The following is a 20,776-nucleotide window of genomic DNA, read 5'->3' as shown; positions in this document are numbered from 1 at the left end:
TGTTAACAGCCCCTATAACCAACTTTACCTGCAGCGCCTGTGGAAGAGTCTGTCACTCTAGAATTGGCCTTTATAGCCACTCCAGGTTGCTGCTCCACAAACCACTGACCATTGTCTCTCGAGACAAGGAGGACAAAAGGAAGGAAACACAGCAATTGCCCGAAGGCTCAAAAAATATTATCCATTACCTAGACTCCTGCTTTACAGGTCGAAATACTTGCTGCAAGTTTATCCAGTGAGCAGCTGAGATGCAAAGGCCTGGAAAGTCCTGAGCGATTAATTATTATAAAATATACAGTATTTATATAAAAAAATATAAAATGATCACTGTCAGGACTCTAGTCTAGTACTGTACTGTATGTGAAGGAAGGGAAGGTGTAGTTGAAGTCAAACAGCAGCCATGATCTTATTGATCAGTGGAGCAGGCTCGTGGGGCCGTATGGCCTACTCCTGCTGCAATTTCTTATGATCTTATGTTCTTAACCCCAGATGTTGCTGTTGTCATTATCATTGATCAGAAAGTTAACTGGACCAGCCATATAAGGACTGTGGCTACATGAGGAGGTCAAAGGCTGGGAATTCTGTGATGAGTAACTCATCTCCTGACTCCCCTAAGCCTGTCCACCATCTACAAGACACAAGTCAAGCATGTGATGGAATACTCTCCACTTGCCTGGATGAGTGCAGTTCCAACAACACTCAAGAAGCTCGACACCATCCAGGACAAAGCAGCCCACTTGATCAGCACCCCATCCACCACTTTCAACATTCACTCCCTCCACCAATGGCACACCGTGGCAGCAGTGTATACCACCTACAAGATGTACTGCAGCAACTCTCCAAAGCTTCTTCACCAGCACCTTTCAAACCCATGACCTCTACCACCTAGAAGGCCAAGGGCAGCAAATGCATGAGACTAGCACCAGCTACAGGTTCCCCTCCAAATCACACAACATCCTGACTTGGAACTATATCGCTGTTCTTTCACTGTTGCTGGGTCAAAATCCTGGAACTGCCTCCCTAACAGCACTGTGGGTGTACCTACACCACATGGACTGCAACAGTTCAAGAAGGCGGGCACACCACCACCTTCTCAAGGCAATTAGAGTTAGGCAATAAATGCTGGTCTTGCCAGCAATGTTCACATTCCATGAATGAATGAAAAAAAATGTTCACAAGGAAATAATTAAACTGACCTGCACAGTTTCTTTTGTGTGATTGAAATGTCCATCAGCAGCCTGTCCCTCTCTGAAAAAGTTGAGTCTTGTGTTTATGAGCTTCTGTCTGGTTTCACTTCATCAGCTGGATAAAGAGGAGCCACTTGGTAGTAGACTTTTTTTTAATTCATTCATGGGATGTGGACATCACTGGCAAGACCAGCATTTATTGCCCCTCCCTAATTGCTCTTAAGAAATTAGCTGGGGGGGGGGGGCGGGGTGGGTTTCCAAAAATATACTTTATTCATAAAAATCTGTAAAAAAAAAATTACAAAACAGTTCCAAGTAGACATTCCAGAAAGTGCAAAAGAAATCAGTTTACTTCAATACAGAACATGAGCTGCCTCACAACCCTTCCATTCCACTTTACATGCAATGTACATTTGCATTACAGAACAAAACCATATTTTGGTGCATACAGCCCGAGGGGTTTTTCAGAGGTTCCAGCCCCTTGGTTCACTATGGTGGTTCACTAAGGCGAGAGGACCTTACACCATGGCCTTTCCTCATTGAGCCTTTGCGGCGGCTGCCCCAAGCTTTAGTGCGTCCCTCAGCACGTATACATCTCAGTATACATCCTTGGGAACAGACCAAAGAGCACAGACTCCAGTGTTACTGAGTTGCTTGGGATGAACCTCAACAAAAACCACTGCATTTCTTTCCACACCTGCTTTGCCAAGGCACATTTCAGAAGGAGATGGGCAACAGTCTCTTCCCCACCACAGCCACCCTGAGGGCAGTGTGTGGAGGCAGTGAGATTCCGAGCGTGCAGAAAGGATCTGACAGGATCTCACCACCTTCTCACCACCAGCCAAGCTACGGTGCTTGTTTGAATGTTCTGGTGATGAGGCATTCCGCCAAATGACTTTGGCAGTCTGTTGCGGGAACCATCTGACAGGATCCACCATCTCCTTTTCCCATAGGGCCTTGAGGACATTCCATGCAGACCACTGTTTGATGGATTGGTGGTCAAAGCTGTTTTTCTGCACAAATGTTTCCACGAAGGATAGGTGGTACGGCACGGTCCAACAGGATGGAACGTTCCGCAGCAGTGTGGCCAGACCCATCCTTCGCAACACCGGGGACAGATAGAACCTCAGCATGTTGGTGTTTGCGTACTGGGGTTCTACGCACAGCTTGATGCAGCACACACAAAGGTGGTCGTTTGGATGAGGGCAACGTTGGGTACGGTTTTCCCCCTTTATCCAGAGATTTGAACATTGTGTCCCTCCGGACAGGGTCCATTTTGGATCTCCAGATAAAGCGGAAAATGGCTCAGGTGACTACCACAGCGCAGGAGTGGGATATGGGCCAGACCTGCGCCACGTACAGCAACAACGTGAGCACCTTGCACTTGATGACCAGGCTCTTAGCTGCAATGGGGAGAGAACACTGCTCCCACATGCTCAGTTTATGGTGTACCATGGCTACTTGCTGCTACCCGGTTTTGGAGCACGCCCCGGCCCTTTTGAACCATATCCCCAGCACCCCAGCACCTTCAGGTAGTCTAACCTGATGGTGAAGGGGACAAAGGATCGGTCAGCCCAGTTCCCAAAGTACATGGCCTTGCTCTTGCTACGATTTACTTTGGTTCCCGAGGCCTGTTCGAGCTGGTTGCAGATGCTCATCAGCCTGCGAACGGACAGTGGATCCGAGCAGAAGACGACAATGTCATCCATGTACAGGGAGGCTTTGACCAGAGTGCTTCCGCTGCCTGGGAATGTCACCCCTCTTATGTCCACAGGAGAGGAGAGGTCACCCTGTTGGGAGTTTTCTATAGACCTCCGAATAGTTCCAGAGATGTAGAGGAAAGGATAGCGAAGATGATTCTCGACAGGAGCGAGAGTAACAGGGTAGTTGTTATGGGGGACTTTAACTTTCCAAATATTGACTGGAAATACTATAGTTCGAGTACTTTAGATGGGTCAGTTTTTGTCCAGTGTGTGCAGGAGGGTTTTCTGACACAGTATGTAGACAGGCCAACCAGGGGCGATGCCACATTGGATTTGGTACTGGGTAATGAACCCGGCCAGGTGTTAGATTTAGATGTAGGTGAGCACTTTGGTGATAGTGATCACAATTCGGTTAGGTTTACCTTAGCGATGGGCAGGGACAGGTATATGCCGCAGGGCAAGAATTATAGCTGGGGGAAAGGAAATTATGATGTGGTTAGGCAAGATTTAGGATGCGTAGGATGGGGAAGGAAACTGCAGGGGATGGGCACAATCGAAATGTGGAGCTTATTCAAGGAGCAGCTACTGCGTGTCCTTGATAAGTATGTACCTGTCAGGCAGGGAGGAAGTTGTCGAGCGAGGGAGCCGTGGTTTACTAAAGAAGTTGAAGCGCTTGGCAAGAGGAAGAAGAAGGCTTATGTTAGGATGAGACGTGAAGGCTCAGTTAGGGCGCTTGAGAGTTACAAGCTAGCCAGGAAGGATCTAAAGGGAGAGCTAAGAAGAGCAAGGAGAGGACACGAGAAGTCATTGGCGGATAGGATCAAGGAAAACCCTAAGGCTTTCGAAAGGTATATCAGGAATAAAAGAATGACTAGAGTTAGATTAGGGCCAATCAAGGATAGTAGTGGGAAGTTGTGTGTGGAATCAGAGGAGATAGGGGAAGCGTTAAATGAATATTTTTCGTCAGTATTTACAGTAGAGAAAGAAAATGTTGTCGAGGAGAATACTGAGATACAGACTACTAGGCTAGATGGGATTGTGGTTCACAAGGAGGAGGTGTTAGCAATTTTGGAAAGTGTGAAAATAGATACGTCCCCTGGGCCAGATGGGATTTATCCTAGGATTCTCTGGGAAGCCAGGGAAGAGATTGCAGAGCCTTTGTCCTTGAACTTTATGTCGTCATTGTCGACAGGAATAGTGCCGGAAGACTGGAGGATAGCAAATGTTGTCCCCTTGTTCAAGAAGGGGAGTAGAGACAGCCCTGGTAATTATAGACCTGTGAGCCTTACTTCGGTTGTGGATAAAATGTTGGAAAAGGTTATAAGAGATAGGATTTATAATCATCTTGAAAAGAATAAGTTCATTAGCGATAGTCAGCACGGTTTTGTGAAGGGTAGGTCATGCCTCACAAACCTTATTGAGTTTTTTGAGAAGGTGACCAAACAGGTAGATGAGGGTAAAGCCGTGGATGTGGTGTATATGGATTTCAGTAAGGCGTTTGATAAGGTTCCCCACGGTAGGCTATTGCAGAAAATACGGAAGTATGGGATTGAAGGTGATTTAATGCTTTGGATCAGAAATTGGCTAGCTGAAAGAAGATGGTGAAGGTGGTGGTTGATGGCAAATGTTCATCCTGGAGTTTAGTTACTAGTGGTGTACCGCAAGGATCTATTTTGGGGCCACTGCTGTTTGTCATTTTTATAAATGACCTGGATGAGGGTGTAGAAGGGTGGGTTAGTAAATGTGCGGATGACACGAAGGTCGGTGGAGTTGTGGATAGTGCCGAAGGATGTTGTAGGTTACAGAGGGACATAGATAGGCTGCAGAGCTGGGCTGAGAGATGGCAAATGGAGTTTAATGTGGAAAAGTGTGAGGTGATTCACTTCGGAAGGAGTAACAGGAATGCAGAGTCCTGGGCTAATGGGAAGATTCTTGGTAGTGTAGATGAGCAGAGAGATCTTGGTTAATCTTTATTAGTAGGGGGATCGAGTTTCGGAGCCACGAGGTCATGCTGCAGCTGTACAAAACTCTGGTGAGACCGCACCTGGAGTATTGCGTGCAGTTCTGGTCACCGCATTATAGGAAGGATGTGGAAGCTTTGGAAAGGGTGCAGAGGAGATTTACTAGGATGTTGCCTGGTATGGAGGGAAGGTCTTACGAGGAAAGGCTGAGGGACTTGAGGTTGTTTTCGTTAGAGAGGAGGAGGAGAGGTGACTTAATAGAGACATATAAGATAATCAGAGGGTTAGATAGGGTGGATAGTGAGAGTCTTTTTCCTCGGATGGTGATGGCAAACACGAGGGGACATAGCTTTAAGTTGAGGGGTGATAGATATAGGACAGATGTCAGAGGTAGTTTCTTTACTCAGAGAGTAGTAGGGGCGTGGAACGCCCTGCCTGCAACAGTAGTAGACTCGCCAACTTTAAGGGCATTTAAGTGGTCATTGGATAGACATATGGATGAAAATGGAATAGTTTAGGTCAGATGGTTTCACAGGTCGGCGCAACATCGAGGGCCGAAGGGCCTGTACTGCGCTGTAATGTTCTATGTTCTATGTTCTATCTTTCCTAATGGACTCAGCAAAAGGTTCGATACAGCAAACAAACAAGACAGGGGAGAGAGGACAGCACTATCTGACTCCAGATTTGATCGGGAAACTTTCTGATTCCCACCCGTTGATTGAGACTACACTACTTATGTTTGTGTAGAGCAGTTGGATCCAATTGCAGATTCCCTCCCCAAACCCCATTTTGGAGAGCACGTCCATCATGTATGTGTGCGATATCCTGTCAAAAGTCTTCTCCTGGTCCAAGCTGTTGAGACAGGTGTCCATCCCCCCGTCCCGTACATTGGCGACTGTATCCCTGAGTAGCGCGAGGCTATCAGACATCTTCCTGCCGGGCACAGTACAGGTCTGATCGGGGTGAATCACCAACGCCAGAGCAGACTTGACCCGACTGGCGATGACTTTGAACAGAATCTTGTAGTCTACATTAAGCAGTAAGATGAACTGTCAATTTCTGATTTCTGCCCTCTCTCCCTTCCGCTTGTAAATGAGGGTGATGATGCCTTTCCTCATGGATTCTAACATGCTGCCGACCAGAAGCATACTCTCGTACACTTCCAGTAGGTCTGGGCCAATCCAGTCCCACAGTGCCGAATACAACTCAACCGGTAATCCATTGCTTCCAGGAGTTCTGATTGTCTTGAAGGACCTGATGGCCTTTGTCAGCTCGCCCAGAATTAGCAGTTTGTCCAGACTCTCCCGCATGCTGTCATCTAAGACGTCCATGATAGATGTCAGGAAGGACTGGGAGGCCATGCTGATCGTGGGCTGCACATCGTACAGCCCGGCATAAAAGGATTTGCTAATCCTTAGTATGTCAAACTGCGAGGACATTACTGAGCCATCCTCTTCCTTCAGGCTGCTGATCACAGAGCTCTCTCTGTGTACCTTTTGGAAGAAGAAACACAAGCACATCTCATCCTGCTCAACGGAGTGGACTCTGGACCGGAAGATGATCTTGGAGGCTTCCATGGCAAAGAGCAAGGCCTGCTGGCTCTTCACCTCTTGGAGATCCTCTTTGACCTCGACCCCATCGACTGCAGCTGGAGCAGATTCTGCATTCTTTTCTGGAGTCAGGTCTTTTTCCCTCTGTCTCTCTCTCACCTTCTGAACACCTTTAGGATAAAGAACCTCTTGATGTTCACCTTGATCACTTCCCACCAGTGCACCGCAGACTCAAAGAGGGGTTTCACGGTTCTCCAACCTTTGTAATCCCTTTTGAGCTCCTCAATGTTCTCTGGCGTCAGCAGTTTTACGTTCAGCTTCTATATCCCCCTGCCAACCCGCTGGTTATCCTGTAAGTGACAGCCAGTAAGAGGCATTGGTCAGAAAAGAACACCAGCTTGATGTTGGTGGATCTGACCATGAATGCACGGGACACAGACAAGAAATCAATCCTGGAACGGGCAGGCATCCGGTCTTGACTAGGTGTAACCACGCTGTGCTCCTTCTGCAGGGTTGCTGAAGATGTCGTGCAGCTTGAGAAAATAGTGGTGAGTAGTGGCAACTGAGATGTTTTTCAAAGGACATTAAAGAGTCGACCACACTGCTGTGAGTCCTGAGTCACATCTAGGCCACACTCGGTAAGGACATCTGATTTCCTTCCCTAAAGTACATTAGTGAACCCAATCAGTTTTTACAACAATCTGGTAATTTCATGGTCACCATTACTAAGATTAACGTTTTAATTCCAGTTCTGATTTAATTAATTGAATTTAAATTCCCTAGTTGCCATGGTGGGATTTGAACTTATGTCACGCCACTCGGGAAGTGAGCTGTCAGGAGGATGCAAAGAGGCTCCAATGTGATTTGGACAAGTTGGGTGAGTGGGCACATGCATGGCAGATGCAGTATAATGTGGATAAATGTGAGGTTATCCACTCTGGCTGTAAAAACAGAAAGGCAGATTATTATCTGAATGGTGATAGAGTGGGAAAGGGGGAGGTGCAACGAGACCTCGGTGTCCTTGTACACCAGTCGCTGAAAGCAAGCATTCAGGTGCAGCAAGCAATTAGGAAGGCGAATGGTATGTTGGCCTTCATTGCAAGAGGATTTGAGCACAGAGTAAGGATGTCTTACTGCAGTTATACAGGGCCTTGGCGGGACCACAACTGGTGTATTGTCCAGTAGGCCTATATTCACTAGAGTTTAGAAGAATGAGAGGGGATCTCAGAGAAACCTATAAAATTCTAACAGGACTAGACAGGCTAGGTGCAGGGAGGATGTTCCCAGTGGCTGGGGAGTGCAGAACCAGGGGTCACATTCTCAGGATATGGGGTATGCCGTTTGGAACTGAGGCGAGGAGACATTTCTTCACTCAGAGGGTGGTGAACCTGTGGAATTCTCTACCACAGATGGCAGTGGAGGCCAAATCATTAAATATATTCAAGAAGGAGATAGATATATTTCTTAGTGCCAAAGGGATCAAGGGATATGGGGAGAAAGTGGGAACAGGGTACTGAATTAGACGATCAGCCATGATCTTTATTGAATGGCGGAGCAGGCCCAAAGGGCCGAATGGCCTCCTCCTGCTACCATTGACTGTAGTAGCCATATAAATACCATGGCTACAAAAGCAGGTCAGAGGCTAAGAATCCTGCGGCGAGTAACTCACCTCCTGACTCCCCAAAACAAGGCACAATCAGGAGTGTGCTGCAATACTCTCCACTTGCTTGGATGGGTGCAGCTCCAACAACACACAAGAAGCTCGACGCCATCTGGGACAAAGCAGGCCACTTGATTGGCACCCCATCTACAAACATTCACTCCCTCCACCACTGATGCACAGTGGCAGCAGTGTGTACCATCTACAAGATGCACTGCAGCAACGCACCACGGCTCCTTAGACAGCACCTTCCAAACCCGCAACCTCTACCAAGTAGAAGGACAAGGGCAGCAAATGCATGGGAATGCCACCACCTGCAAGTTTCCCTTCAAGTTACACATCATCTTAACTTGGAACTATATCGCTGGGTCAAATTCCTGGGACTCCCTTCCTAACAGCACTGTGGGTGTACCTACCTCACATGGACTGCAGCGGTTCAAGAAGGCAGCTCACCACCCCCTTCTCAAGGGCAATGCAGAACAGCTAGCACAGGTTGATGGGTGAACGAGACTTGATACAAATTAGGTTATGAGCAGCAGAGTTTTGGATGAGTTCATGTTTATGGAGGGTGCAAGGTGGGAGATCAGCCAGGTCAACACTGGAGTAGTTTAGTCTAGAGGTATTAAAAGCACTTTTGAGCCTTTCAGCAGCAGGTGGGCTGAGGCAGGGGTGAAGATGGGCACTATTATAGAGGTGGAGCAGCAGCCATATTGCACGTCCAGATGCTCAGAGTTGTAGGAGCCCTGATTAATGTCTCAAGTTGAATGTGTCATTTAAGTGAAGGCTGTGAGATCAGAGTGCAAGGCCTGTCCAGCAGTTGGAGACCAGTAATTGTTTGATGGCTGAGAAGCGCAGGTCCTGGCTGACAGTCCACTGTCTGGTCTTGCTTCATGGTTGATGTTCTTGGCCCATGTTGGGATTGGGTGTGGGTCAGAAATAACCTGGCAACTGCCAATGTAACATATTTATATTTTATTTTGAGTGCAGCAAACATTAAATTACCTGTGAAATTAACAGTATCAATCTGCGTGTCCGAAACAAGGCTGTTTTGGTGAGAACTCGAGTTTGTGGAGCTTTGCATGAGCAGGTTTGGGCATGTGCCAACACTGTCTCTTTCCTTGTATTAGTTACACGCGATATGCAAAGAAGGTTGCTCATGTTGGTAATATAGAATGTGTTTGGGAGTCCCGACTCCTGCACTACAAGAATGCAGCTTTTTCTGCTTTCCCCAACGATGCTCTTTTGAAAACTGAAAACTATACAAAAGCACAGTCAATTTCAGGCATATTGCCAGGACATGATGAGACTGTGTCTTTGAACCTAGTTAGTGTGACAGGCTGCAGATAAATGGGTTTGACCCTTGAAACATGAAGCTTACGGTTGAGTTCCTGCTACAAAAATCTAATGCCAAGTCCAACAGATGCTTATACAAAAACAATTTACTTTCTTTACACATTTCTTACACATTGTCCAACAATTTTTATAACAACATTAAAAGCATCAATTATGTAATCTTTATCCATTGTAAAAATAAGCTGTGACTCTGACTGGTCTGTATTTATTTTCCCAGCAAAAAAGGAAAGACTTGCATTAATATAGCGCCTTTCACAACATCCCAAAGGGCTTTACAGCCAATGAAATGCTTTTGAATTGTAATGTAGGGAATATGGCAGCTAATTTACACACAGCAACAAACAGCAATGTGATAATGACCAGATTATCTGTTTTTAATGTTGTTGATTAAAGGATAAATGTTGACCAGGACATGTAGCGACATTTAAGAAGCATCTGGACAGGTACTTGAATGAGCAAGGCATAGAGGGATATGGAATTAATGCAGGCAGGTGGGATTAGTATAGATAGGCATTATGGTTGGCATGGACGTGGTGGGCCGAAGGGCCTGTTTCTATGCTGTATGACTCTATGACTATGTTAACTTTGTGCGTTCCTTGTACGAGTACCCCCAACTCTCTCTGAACATCAACACTTACCAGTTTCACACCTTTTTAAAAATATTCTGCTTTTCTATTTTTGCAATCAAAGTGAACAACTTCAGACTTCCCTACATTATACTCTATTTGCCATCTTGTTGCCCACTCAGTTAACCTGTCTATATCTCTTTGTAGTCTCTCTACATCCTCCCCGCAGCTTACCTTTCCACCGAGCTTTGTAGCATCAGCAAACTTAGATACATTACTCTGTCTCTTCATCCAAGTCATTAATATAGAGTGTAACTAGCTGAGGGCCCAGCACTGATCCTTGCGGCACTGCCTGCCAACTTGAAAATGCCCCATTTATGCTCACTCTCTGCTTCCTGTCTGTTAACCAATCCTCTATCGACACTAATATATTATCCCCAACACCATAAGCCCTTATTTTGCCTATTAATCTTTTATTTGGCACCTTATCGAATGCCTTTTGAAAATCCAGGTATACTACATCTACTGGTTCCCCTTTATCTACCCCATTAGTTACATTCTCCAAAAATTCTAATAAATTTGTCAAAAAGGATCTCCCTTTAGTAAAACCATGCTGACTTGTTCTAATCATACTATGCTTTTCCAAGTGCAATATTAAGACTTCCTTAATAATAGTTTCCAGCATCTTCCCCATGACTGATGTTCGGCTAACTGGCCTGTAGTTCCCTGTTTTCTCTCTACCTCCTTTCTTGAAAAGCATGGCCAGCATAGCCACTGCTAACCATAACCGTGTGGTAACCTGGATGAAATGTAGTCTTTGATCTGGGTTTTGTTATAACAGGCAGAAGTTAAAGGGAACCAACTGTGAGACAGGCAGGATGACAAACCTTAGCAGCTCAAGGTATTCCATATGTTACTTAATTGCTGATCTCCAAGCCAGCAGAGCTAAGTACTGCCACCACTCGTTGGGGTGTCTTAACATTTCGTACCCTTTTCACATCCTTTTGATGCTTGATACTTTTGCTACCCCTTCTCCTTTTAATCGAGATTTTAAAGTTATGAAGAGTTTTGATGGCGTGTATGGGGAATAATGATAGGGGAGAAATTCAACTTATTTTGTTTTACAATCCTCCTGTGAAGCGCCTTGGGATGATACTTTAAAGGTACTATACAAGTACAAGTTGTTATTGTTGTTACAGCCGTAACTTGCGCCTGTAAATTCGGCATTAGGCCTCCAAATTTCACATTGTGATTTGTCATACCTGATCTGGACTGGAAGTGCACCTGACTTGGCTCATGTGACAATTAGTCAACCAGGGCACCTACCTGAAACAGACAATAGGTTCTTTAAATATGCAAATTGGGGTGCTACGTTAGTTGCAAATCTCCATTTAGCTGTAACAGGACTTCAGCGATCTAATTGGCAATTCTTAAAGGTTTGGCCTTGATGACACATACCATTCAAAAATAAATCAAAATAAATATAATTGCTTGTAAGAGTAACCATTGCTAAAAAAATTCCAGTCTAGTTACTAAAATTGCCCCTGACGTTATGCTCTGACGTATTTACATTGCTGGGCTAATTATTTACTGTTTTGTTGAATCCTCTTCCTTGTTCCTGCAGAAGTGCCTTTACAAGTTGACATAATTAAGGTGTAGCAGCATCTTGTTATGTATAGTAAGCTATTCAACAGTCTAAAGGGGCAAGTTAAGCAAAATATCAGTAACTGAAGGCCATTGTATCCACACCTGTGCTTTTGAACTGGCTCAGAGCCAAGGTAAATACCTTCAAAATATGATCTCTATATTTACCAGACCACAGTATTTAAGTTAGGCATTGTATTTATAAAGACAGAGCTGATATTTTTCTAAGGCAGATTTTATGAATGTGGCAACACTTTAATACTTGTGATACATACTAATTGTGAATTCGAGATCGGAGACGTGAAACATGCTTTCTACCAGACCAGGTAAATTTGTATAGCTCTTCAATGTATAATTTTATTAATTTGATGAATTTGTTTATTGTGCTTAGCACTGTCTCACATTAATAACTCATCCCCTTGTGTACATTACTGAATTCCATTCATTTTTCAGTGACTTAATAAAATGGAGATTTATGAGATGTGATATTATGTGGTGTCAGATAGATCCAAGTTACAATTAGCTTCTGGCTACTGTTTTGCTGGATGTTCCAATGGCCCAGAGTTTCCTGGAAGTTTTCAGCATAACAGCAGAATAGGGCCATTATTTTTTGCAAGGAAATTTGTGCATAACCGATTTACTCCAGTTTTATGCCGAAATATTGCCATATGCAAATTTCCTCGATCATATATTCCTCAGCTACGCCCTCCAATGGGGTTAGTGTTTGAGCTGTCGTAGATGGGATTGAGACACTCATACCTTCTACAATATGACGAGGCATACTAGGCTCTCCTAGAAGATTAACATTATAAAGGCTTTTCCCAGTAGCACTGATGAGATTGGCTGGTATTTTAGTGAAAGTAATGTGCCATAATTGCTCATAAATTAAAAGAGGAAATGTCAAAGGATAAAACTCTATCTCATGGGAAATTCTCCATGACCAAGTACAAGGTTACAAAGAATGCTGCATCAGAGAGATCACTGATGATGAGTTGCAGCTTGTTAGAGGTCTCTTGATGCATTTTCAACAGGTACTTTGTAATGCATTGTCTTAAATTTAAAGCAAATGATTTCAAGGTGCCCAATCTGAGCCTGTGTTCTTAATAGGTTGTAATCTGAGTACACCAGTCCTGAGTCTATCTGTAGCTAGTGGATGGCATTCAACAGACCTGTGAAATTCACAACCAGAAGGAAGGAATTCATCTTTTCAATTCTCAATAAGCATGCAGAATTTTAATCACTTTGAAATAGGGAATCCCCTTTAGTTAGAGATCTTGACTGGAGGCAGAGGGAGAGTAGCGAAGGCAGGCCTGCATGGGTTGGAACACTAGGAAGCTAGGTCCAGGGATCTGTGCCCAGTTGAAGAGAGATGGCCAAGAGATCAATGGCTCAATGATATCATTATTGGGAGTGAAGAGCGAGCACTTGAAGGTAGAGCTGGCTAATAGTGGGATACACAGGTACACTTTATATCAATGTGTGACATTTTAAATTGTGACAGTTTCCTTACACATGGTGTGAGCATGCACTGGATCAAGGAGCTCAAAATTCTGGGGGGGGGCGCTGCTTTGCTGGCAGAAGGATGGCAGTCTGAAGCTTCTGTCTTCCCATAGCCAGTAAAGCAGTTCCCCTCCCAACATGGGGACAGGCTGCCTCTGTAGGGAGCTTTACAACAATGGGATAACCAATCTGCTAGTGTAAGGGGCATTACTACAATAGGTAACCAGTCTGCCCCTATAAGGGACATTATGATATGGATTAAAAGTCTCCCCCTGTAAGGGGCATTACCACATGGGATAACCAGTGTGTGCCTGTAAGGGGTATTACCAAAATAAGGTAATTAGTCTGCCCCTGTAAGGGGTCATCAGAGCCATCTGCCTCACATTACTCCTGAAAATCAGAGCAGTGTCATGCACTGCTGTCGAAGATGAATTTCTACCCGATATGTTCTGGCTTTATTAGTGCCATTGCTGTAATGACACTGCGTTAACCTCATGTTTCTGCTCTTTGTTTACCAGCCTGATGTGGATAAAGCAGTGGAGGCAGCAAGAGTAGCATTCCAGCAAGGCTCCCCATGGAGAAATCTGGACACATCGGCCAGAGGAAGGCTCTTATGTAAATGGGCCGACCTCATTGAGCGGGACCGGCACATCCTGGCTGTAAGTAAGATAAGATAAAATAAAACATACATACTTAAACTGTGAATGTGGAAATTAAAGCTTACAGTTGGAACCTAGGCTGAGTTTCAGCTCCAGTTCTTAATCACTGTAACAGGGTGAGTAAATGCTGTACTTATAAGTCTTAAATTTCACCCCTCAAGTCAGTTTTCAGTGAATGTGCATTTTATTAATTATTCCATATGGGATGTTAGACTGTAATTATGACTTGTTTTGTGTCTTAAAACAATATGTAATCATTATTGTGAGTCCCACAAGGTGTGTTGCCTCCCTGGTTCCAGGGTAAAGGACATCACTGAGAGGGTGCAGAATATTCTGTAGGGGGAAGGGAGTGAGCCAGAAGTTGTGGTACACGTTGGTACCAACGACATAGCAAGGCAGGTATTGAGGTCCAACTGTCACACTTTCAGAAGCTAGGGAGGAAGTTAAAGAGTAGGACCTCGAGGGTAGTAATCTTTGGATTACTCCCAGCACCACATGCTAGCGAGAGTAGAAATAGGAAGATAGGGAGGATCAATGTGTGGCTTGGAGCATGGTGCAGGAGTGAGGGCTTCAGATCCTTGGGGCATTGGGACCAGTTCTGGAGCAGGAGGCACCTATTCAAAAGGGATGGGTTGCAGCCCAACAGGACTGGCACCAATGTCCTTGTGGGGAGGTTCACTAGTGTGGTTGGGGAGGATTTAAACTGAATTGGCAGGGGGATGGGCATCAGCATATAGAGGTAGAAAATAGGAATAAGCTGACAATGTTAGACAGTACTACCAAGGTGCACTGAATACTGGGAGAGATAGATAGCACTAGAGTAGGGAATAGTAAGTTATTAGGTGGAGGCAGAGTAAAGAAGGAAGTAATATGTGCATGCATGTGAATGCAATGAGTGTAATTAATAAGATAGGCGAATTACAGGTGCAGATTGACATGTGGAAGTATGATGTTGTGGCTGTAACAGAGACATGTCTCAAAGAAGGGGAGGACTGGGTGTTAAATATTCCTGGATACAAGGTGTTCAGGAAAGATAGGAAAAGCAGAAAAGGGGGAGCAGTGGTGATATTAAGGAGAGCATTGCAGTGCTGGAGAGAGGATATCCCAGAGGGGTCAAGGACAGAATCTATTTGGCTACAGCTAAGGAACAAAAATGGTACAATTACATTGCTCGGTGTAGTCTATAGGCAACCAACTAATGGAAAGGATGAAGAGAAACAAATTTGTGAGGAAATTACAGAGAGATGCAAGAATTACAGAGTAGTTATAATGGGGACTTTAATTATTCAAATATAGACTGGGATGGTAGTAGTGTAAAGGGCAAGAGTTCCTAAAGAGTGTTCAGGAAAATTTTCTACACAGTCTGTTTCCAGTCCAATGAGAGGGGAGGTACTGCTGGACCTGGTTCTTGGGAATGAAGTGGGCCAAGTGGAGGAAATATCAGTCGGAGAACATTTAAGGGACAGTGATCATAGTGTCATAAGATTTAGGTTGGCTATGGAAAAGGGCAAAGAACGATCTAGAGTAAGAATAATTAACTGGGGAATGCCAACTTCAATGGGGTAAGAATGGATGTGGGACGAATAAATTGGAATCAAAGGTTGACAGGAAAAACAGTAGCTGAACAATGGGCTACCTTCAAAGAAGAGAGATAGTTAGGGCGCAGTCAAGGTATGTTCCCTCGAAAGGGAAAGGTAGGGCAAACAAATCCAGAGCTCCCTGGATGACAAAAGAAATAGAGATGAAGATGAAGTAGAAAAAGAGTGCTTATGACAAATGTCAGGTAGATAATACAATGGAGAAGGTTCAAAGGGGAAGTGAAAAAGCAAATAAGAGAAACAAAGAGATAGTATGAAGTGACTGGCAGCTAATATAAAAGGGAATCCCAAAGTCTTCTATAGGCATATAAATAGTAAAAGCGTGGTAAGAGGTGCAGTAGGGCTGATTAGGGACCAAAAGAGGGCTTTACGCATGGAGGCAGGGGTAATAGCTGAGGTATTAAATGAATACTTTGCATCTGTCTTCTCCAAGGAAGGAGATGCTACCCATGCCACAGTGAAAGAGGAGGTAATTAATACACAAGAAGGATTTAAAATTGATTAGGAGAAGGTATTAGATAGGCAGTCTATACTTAAAGTTGATAAAGCACCAGGGCTGGATGAAATGCAACTAAGGATATGAAGTAAGGATACTTAGGGAAGTGAGAGTGGAAATTGTGGGGGCACTGGCCATAATTTTTCAGTCTTCCTCAGACACAGCTGGTGCCAGAGGACTGGCAAATTGCAAATTTTACACCCTTGTTCAGAAGAGGATGGAAAGATAACCCCAGCAACTACAGGCTAATCAGTTTAACTTCGGTGGTGGGGAAAATTCTAGAAAGAATAATTTGGGACAAAATTAATAGTCACATGGACAAATGCATGCTAATTAAGGAAAGACAGTATGGATTCGTTAAAGGAAATTCATGTTTAACTAACTTTTTTGAAGAGGTAACAGAGAGGGTTAATGAGGGCAATGCTGTTAATATGGTGTACATGGACTTCCAAAAGGCATTTGATACAGTGCCGCACAACAGACTTGTGAACAAAGTTATAACTCATGGAATATAAGGGACAGTAGCAACATGGATACGGAATTGGCTGAGTGACAGGAAACAAAGAGCAGTGGTTAACAGATGTTTTTCGGGCTGGTGGAAGGTTTGTAGTGGAGTTCCCCAGCAGTCAGTGTTAGAACCCTTGCTCTTCCTGATATATATTAATGACCTAAACGTTGGTGGACATCGCGCTTTAGGGAATATGTGAGGGCATTGGAGAGGGTGCAGAAAGGATTCATGAGAATGGTTCCAGGGATAAGGAACCAGGGATGAAGATAGATTGGAGAAGTTGGACCTGTTTTCCTTGGAAAAGAGCAGGCTGAGAGGAGATTAGATAGAGGTGTTCAAAATCATGAGTCTTGAAAAACTGTTCCCACTCGTGAAAGGATAAAGAATGAGAGGGCACAGATTTAAAGTGATTGGCAAAAGAAGCAAAAGTGACATGAGGAAAACTTTTTCATGCAGCGAGTGTTTAAGGTCTGTGATGCACTGCCTTAGAGTGCGGTAGAGACAGGTTCAATCGAGGCATTCAAAAGTTACTTAGACGGTTATTTGAAAAGGAAGAATGTGCAGGGTTACAGGGAGAAGGCAGAGGAATGGCATTAGGTGCATTGCTCATTCGCAGAGCTGGTGCAGACACAATGGGCTGAATGGCCTCCTTCTGCGCTGTAATAATTCTGTAATGTGCAGAAAATGTGATGCAATCATTATCAAATGCAATTAGCAATTATTATTACAATAACATTATATTTAATGGTATTGATATCTTAAAGGAGTCAAACAGTATCAGTATAAAAATGCTGTATTTGTAGATAAATGACAGAAAATGTTACCAAAGATCCATCAAATATGGTTAAATAATGCACTTGGTCTGTCAAATGAAGAATAGTCTACATAGACAATCCTGGAATTAATGCCGTTTCTATGTCAATCTTGCTGACCAAGACTTGTGCGTAACTGGCCTACACCAAAACATAAAGGCTGGAGCAAAAGAAGTGAAATGCAGTTCACCAATAGGAACAACAGTGAGTGAGTTGCTGTCTCCTGCCCTGGAGCCTCACACTCAGAGCCTCCTCCCTCTGTCGCTTGGGCAGAACTGGGGCTCCCCATTGGGAAGGCCGTTCCAACTGCTTAATATTTCTATGGAACTTGAGACTGGATTCTAAAACAATTTGGATACAATGAGACTGGCAGCACTTTGATTAATAACAGTAAAAACAATTCAAGAACAGTTCACTGAGACCATTGCTGTCAAGTTCCAGAAATCTCATTATTACCAATGTCAGGTAGCTTTGGGCTGTGCTGCATCTAAATCTTTGGGTGTAAATTTACAGCATCATGTTACTGGAATAAATCATTGAATCAAACAATTATAGGAATTCACAGCATGAAAGGTGGCCATTCGGCCCATCATGGCTGCACTGGCTGACAAGTAGCCATCCAACCTAAGCCCACTTTCCCGCTCTTTGTCTGTAGCCTTCTAGGATATGCACTTGAAGTACTGTGAACAAATACTTTTTAAATGATATGAGGGTTTCTGCCTCTACCACCCTTCAGGTAGTGAGTTCCAGATCCCCATCACCCTCTGGGTGAAAAAAATTCCCCTCGAATCTCCTCTAAACTTTCTATCTTTTACCCTAAATCTATGTCCCCTGGTTATGGTTCTCTCAACCAAGGGGAATAGGGTTTTCTTATCCACTCTATCCAGACCCCTCATAATTTTATACATTTCAGTTAGGTCTCCCATCAGCCTCCTCTCTTCCAAAGAAAACAACTCTAGCCTATCCAATCTTTCCCCATAACTAAAATTCTCCAGTCCAGGCATCCTCGGTAAATCTCCCCTGCACCCTCTCTAGTGCAAACACGTCTTTCCAATAGTGCGGTGATCAGAAATGCACGCAGTACTCCAGCTGTGGCGTAACTAGTGTTTTATTCAATTCTGACATAACCTCACTGCTCTTATATTCTATGCCTCGGCTTATAAAGGCAAGTATTGTGTATGCCTTCTTGACCTCCTTACCTACCTGTCCAGCTATCGTCAGGGATCTGTGGACATGCACTCCAAGGTCCCTCTGTTCCTCCACACTTCTCAGAATCCCACCATTTATTGTGTATTCTCTTGCCTTATTAGCCTTCCTCAAATGCATTACCTCATACTTCTCTGGACTGAATTCCATTTGCCACTCTTCCACCCATCTGACTAGTCCAGTCATAGCTTCCTGCTTTCTTCTTCATTATGAACCACACGGCCAACTTTTGTATCATCTGCAAACTTCTTAATCATGCCCCTTACATTCAAGTCCAAATCTTTGATATATACCACAAAAAGCAAGGGACCTGGTACTGAGCCCTGCAGAACTTCACTGGAAACAGACTTCCAGTCACAAAAGCACCAATCGACCACTACCCTTTGCTTCCTGGCTCTCAGCCAATTTTGGATACAACTTACCACTTTGCCTTTGATCCCATGGGCTACTTTCACGATCAGTCTGCCATGTGGAACCTTATCAAAAGCCTTGCTAAAATCTATATAGACTACATCAAATGCACTACCCTCATCGACCCTCCTTGTTACCTCCTCAAAAAATTCAATCATATTAGTCAGACATGACCTTCCCTTAACAAATCCATGCTGTCTTTGATTAATCCATGGCTTTCTAATTGAAGATTTATCCTGTCCCTCAGAATTTTTTCCAATAATATTCCCCCCACCAAGATTAGGTTAACTGACCTATAATTAGTCGGTCTATCCCTTTCATCCTTTTTAAATAATGGTACAATATTAGCTGTCCTCCAGTCCTCTGGAACCATGTCTCTAACCAGAGAGGATTGGAAAATGATGGTCAGAGCCTCCGCTGTTTTTTTTCTTGTTTCCCTTAACAGTGTAGGATACATTTCAACTGGGCCAGAGGATGTTAAACCCCCTTAATACTTCCTCTCTCACTATGTTAATTTCATCTAATATTTTACACTCCTTCTTCCTGATTGCAATGTCTGTGTTGTTCCTTTCTTTTGTGAAAACAGATGCAAAGTATTCATTATGAACCTCCTCACAGCTATAATTACTTCTTTAATTATTATTGCGACCTCCACCCTCCTATTTTATCTCCCTCTCTATCTTGTCTGAAAATCCTATAACCAGTAATGTCGATCTGCCATTCCTGTCCCTCTTTCAGCCATGTGTCAGTAATAGTTTTAATATCACACTCCCGCATGTCAATCTGCGCTCTCAGCTCATCTGTATTATTCCCTAGACTTTTTGCTTTGAAGTATATACTATTTAGCATTGCCAATATCCCTTATTGTCTATTTACTAGCCTTCAGACTTCCAAACACACTTACTAATTTTCTGGTTTCCATTTCCAACTTTTCTTTTCTCGCTTCTGAATCTACTCTCAGGTTTCATCCCCCGCCAAGCTAGTTTAAACCCTCCAACAGCACTAGCAAAACCCCTGCAAGGATATTAAAACTCCCCGTGAGGATATTGGTCCCAGCCCTGTTGAGGTGCAACCCATCCAGCTTGTACAGTTCCCACCTCCCCCAGAAGTGGTCCCAATGCCACAGGAATCTAAAGCCCTCTCTCATGCACCATCTTCTCCAACCATCTTATCAGCTCTGTCTTCCTATTTCTGCACTCACTAGCACGTGTCACAGGAGTAATCCAGAGATTACTACCTTTGAGGTCCTTTTTCAACTCTCTCTCCTAGCTCCCTAAACTCTGCCTGCAGAACCTCATGTCTCTTTCTGCCTCTGTCATTGGTGCCAATATGGACCATGACCTCTGGCTGTTCACCCTCCCCATTCAGAATGTCCTTTAGCCACTCAGTGACATCCTTGACACTGGTGCCAGGGAGGCAACATACCATCCTGGATTAACGTCTGCAGCCACAGAAGCACCTATCTGTTCCCATCACTATCAAAATCCCTACCACTATTGCTGTTCCACTCTTCGTCCTACCTTTCTGTGCAGCTCAGCCACCATGGCGCCATGGACTTGGCTCTATCTGCACTCCCCAGAGAAACCATTGCTCTCAGAACTGAATACCGGTTGGAGTGTGAGATGCACTCTGGGCACTCCTGCCGGGCACACCAGAACTTCCTGGTCTTCCTTGACTGCCTGGTGTTTACCCATTACCTCTCTGCCTGCACTCTCTTAAGATGCGGGTGACTACCTCCAGAAATATGCTATCCACAAAACTCTCAACCTCATGGATGCATTGTAGTGACTCCAGCCGCCGCTCAAGCTCCAAAACCCAAGGAGCGTCCAAGATTTCCCACATGACATATGACGTGCATTCCACGGGGCTGAGGTGCCCTTCCATGCCTTTATTTTCTAGACTATTAACTGGAAACACTTACCAGCAACTCGTCAATCGGCTCCTTCCCTGTTTGCGACATCA

At 44.3% G+C, this 20,776-nt stretch overlaps 1 protein-coding gene across 1 annotated transcript in view; it reads left to right on the top strand.

Annotated features, from left to right (window-relative positions):
- aldh1a3 (aldehyde dehydrogenase 1 family, member A3) overlaps positions 1-20,776 on the top strand; it is a 161,665-nt gene that overhangs the window by 75,577 nt on the left and 65,312 nt on the right. Inside the window, exon 3 of the mRNA XM_068017676.1 lies at positions 13,643-13,783. Within this exon, the coding sequence (XP_067873777.1) occupies positions 13,643-13,783 (141 nt within the window). The remainder of the gene's footprint in view (positions 1-13,642; positions 13,784-20,776) is intronic.

The sequence above is a fragment of the Heterodontus francisci genome, chromosome 38 (assembly GCF_036365525.1).
Source record: "Heterodontus francisci isolate sHetFra1 chromosome 38, sHetFra1.hap1, whole genome shotgun sequence".
NCBI lineage: Eukaryota > Metazoa > Chordata > Chondrichthyes > Heterodontiformes > Heterodontidae > Heterodontus > Heterodontus francisci.
The sequence above is the reverse complement of the archived record's forward strand: the minus strand, read 5'-3'. Positions and strand labels throughout refer to the sequence as shown.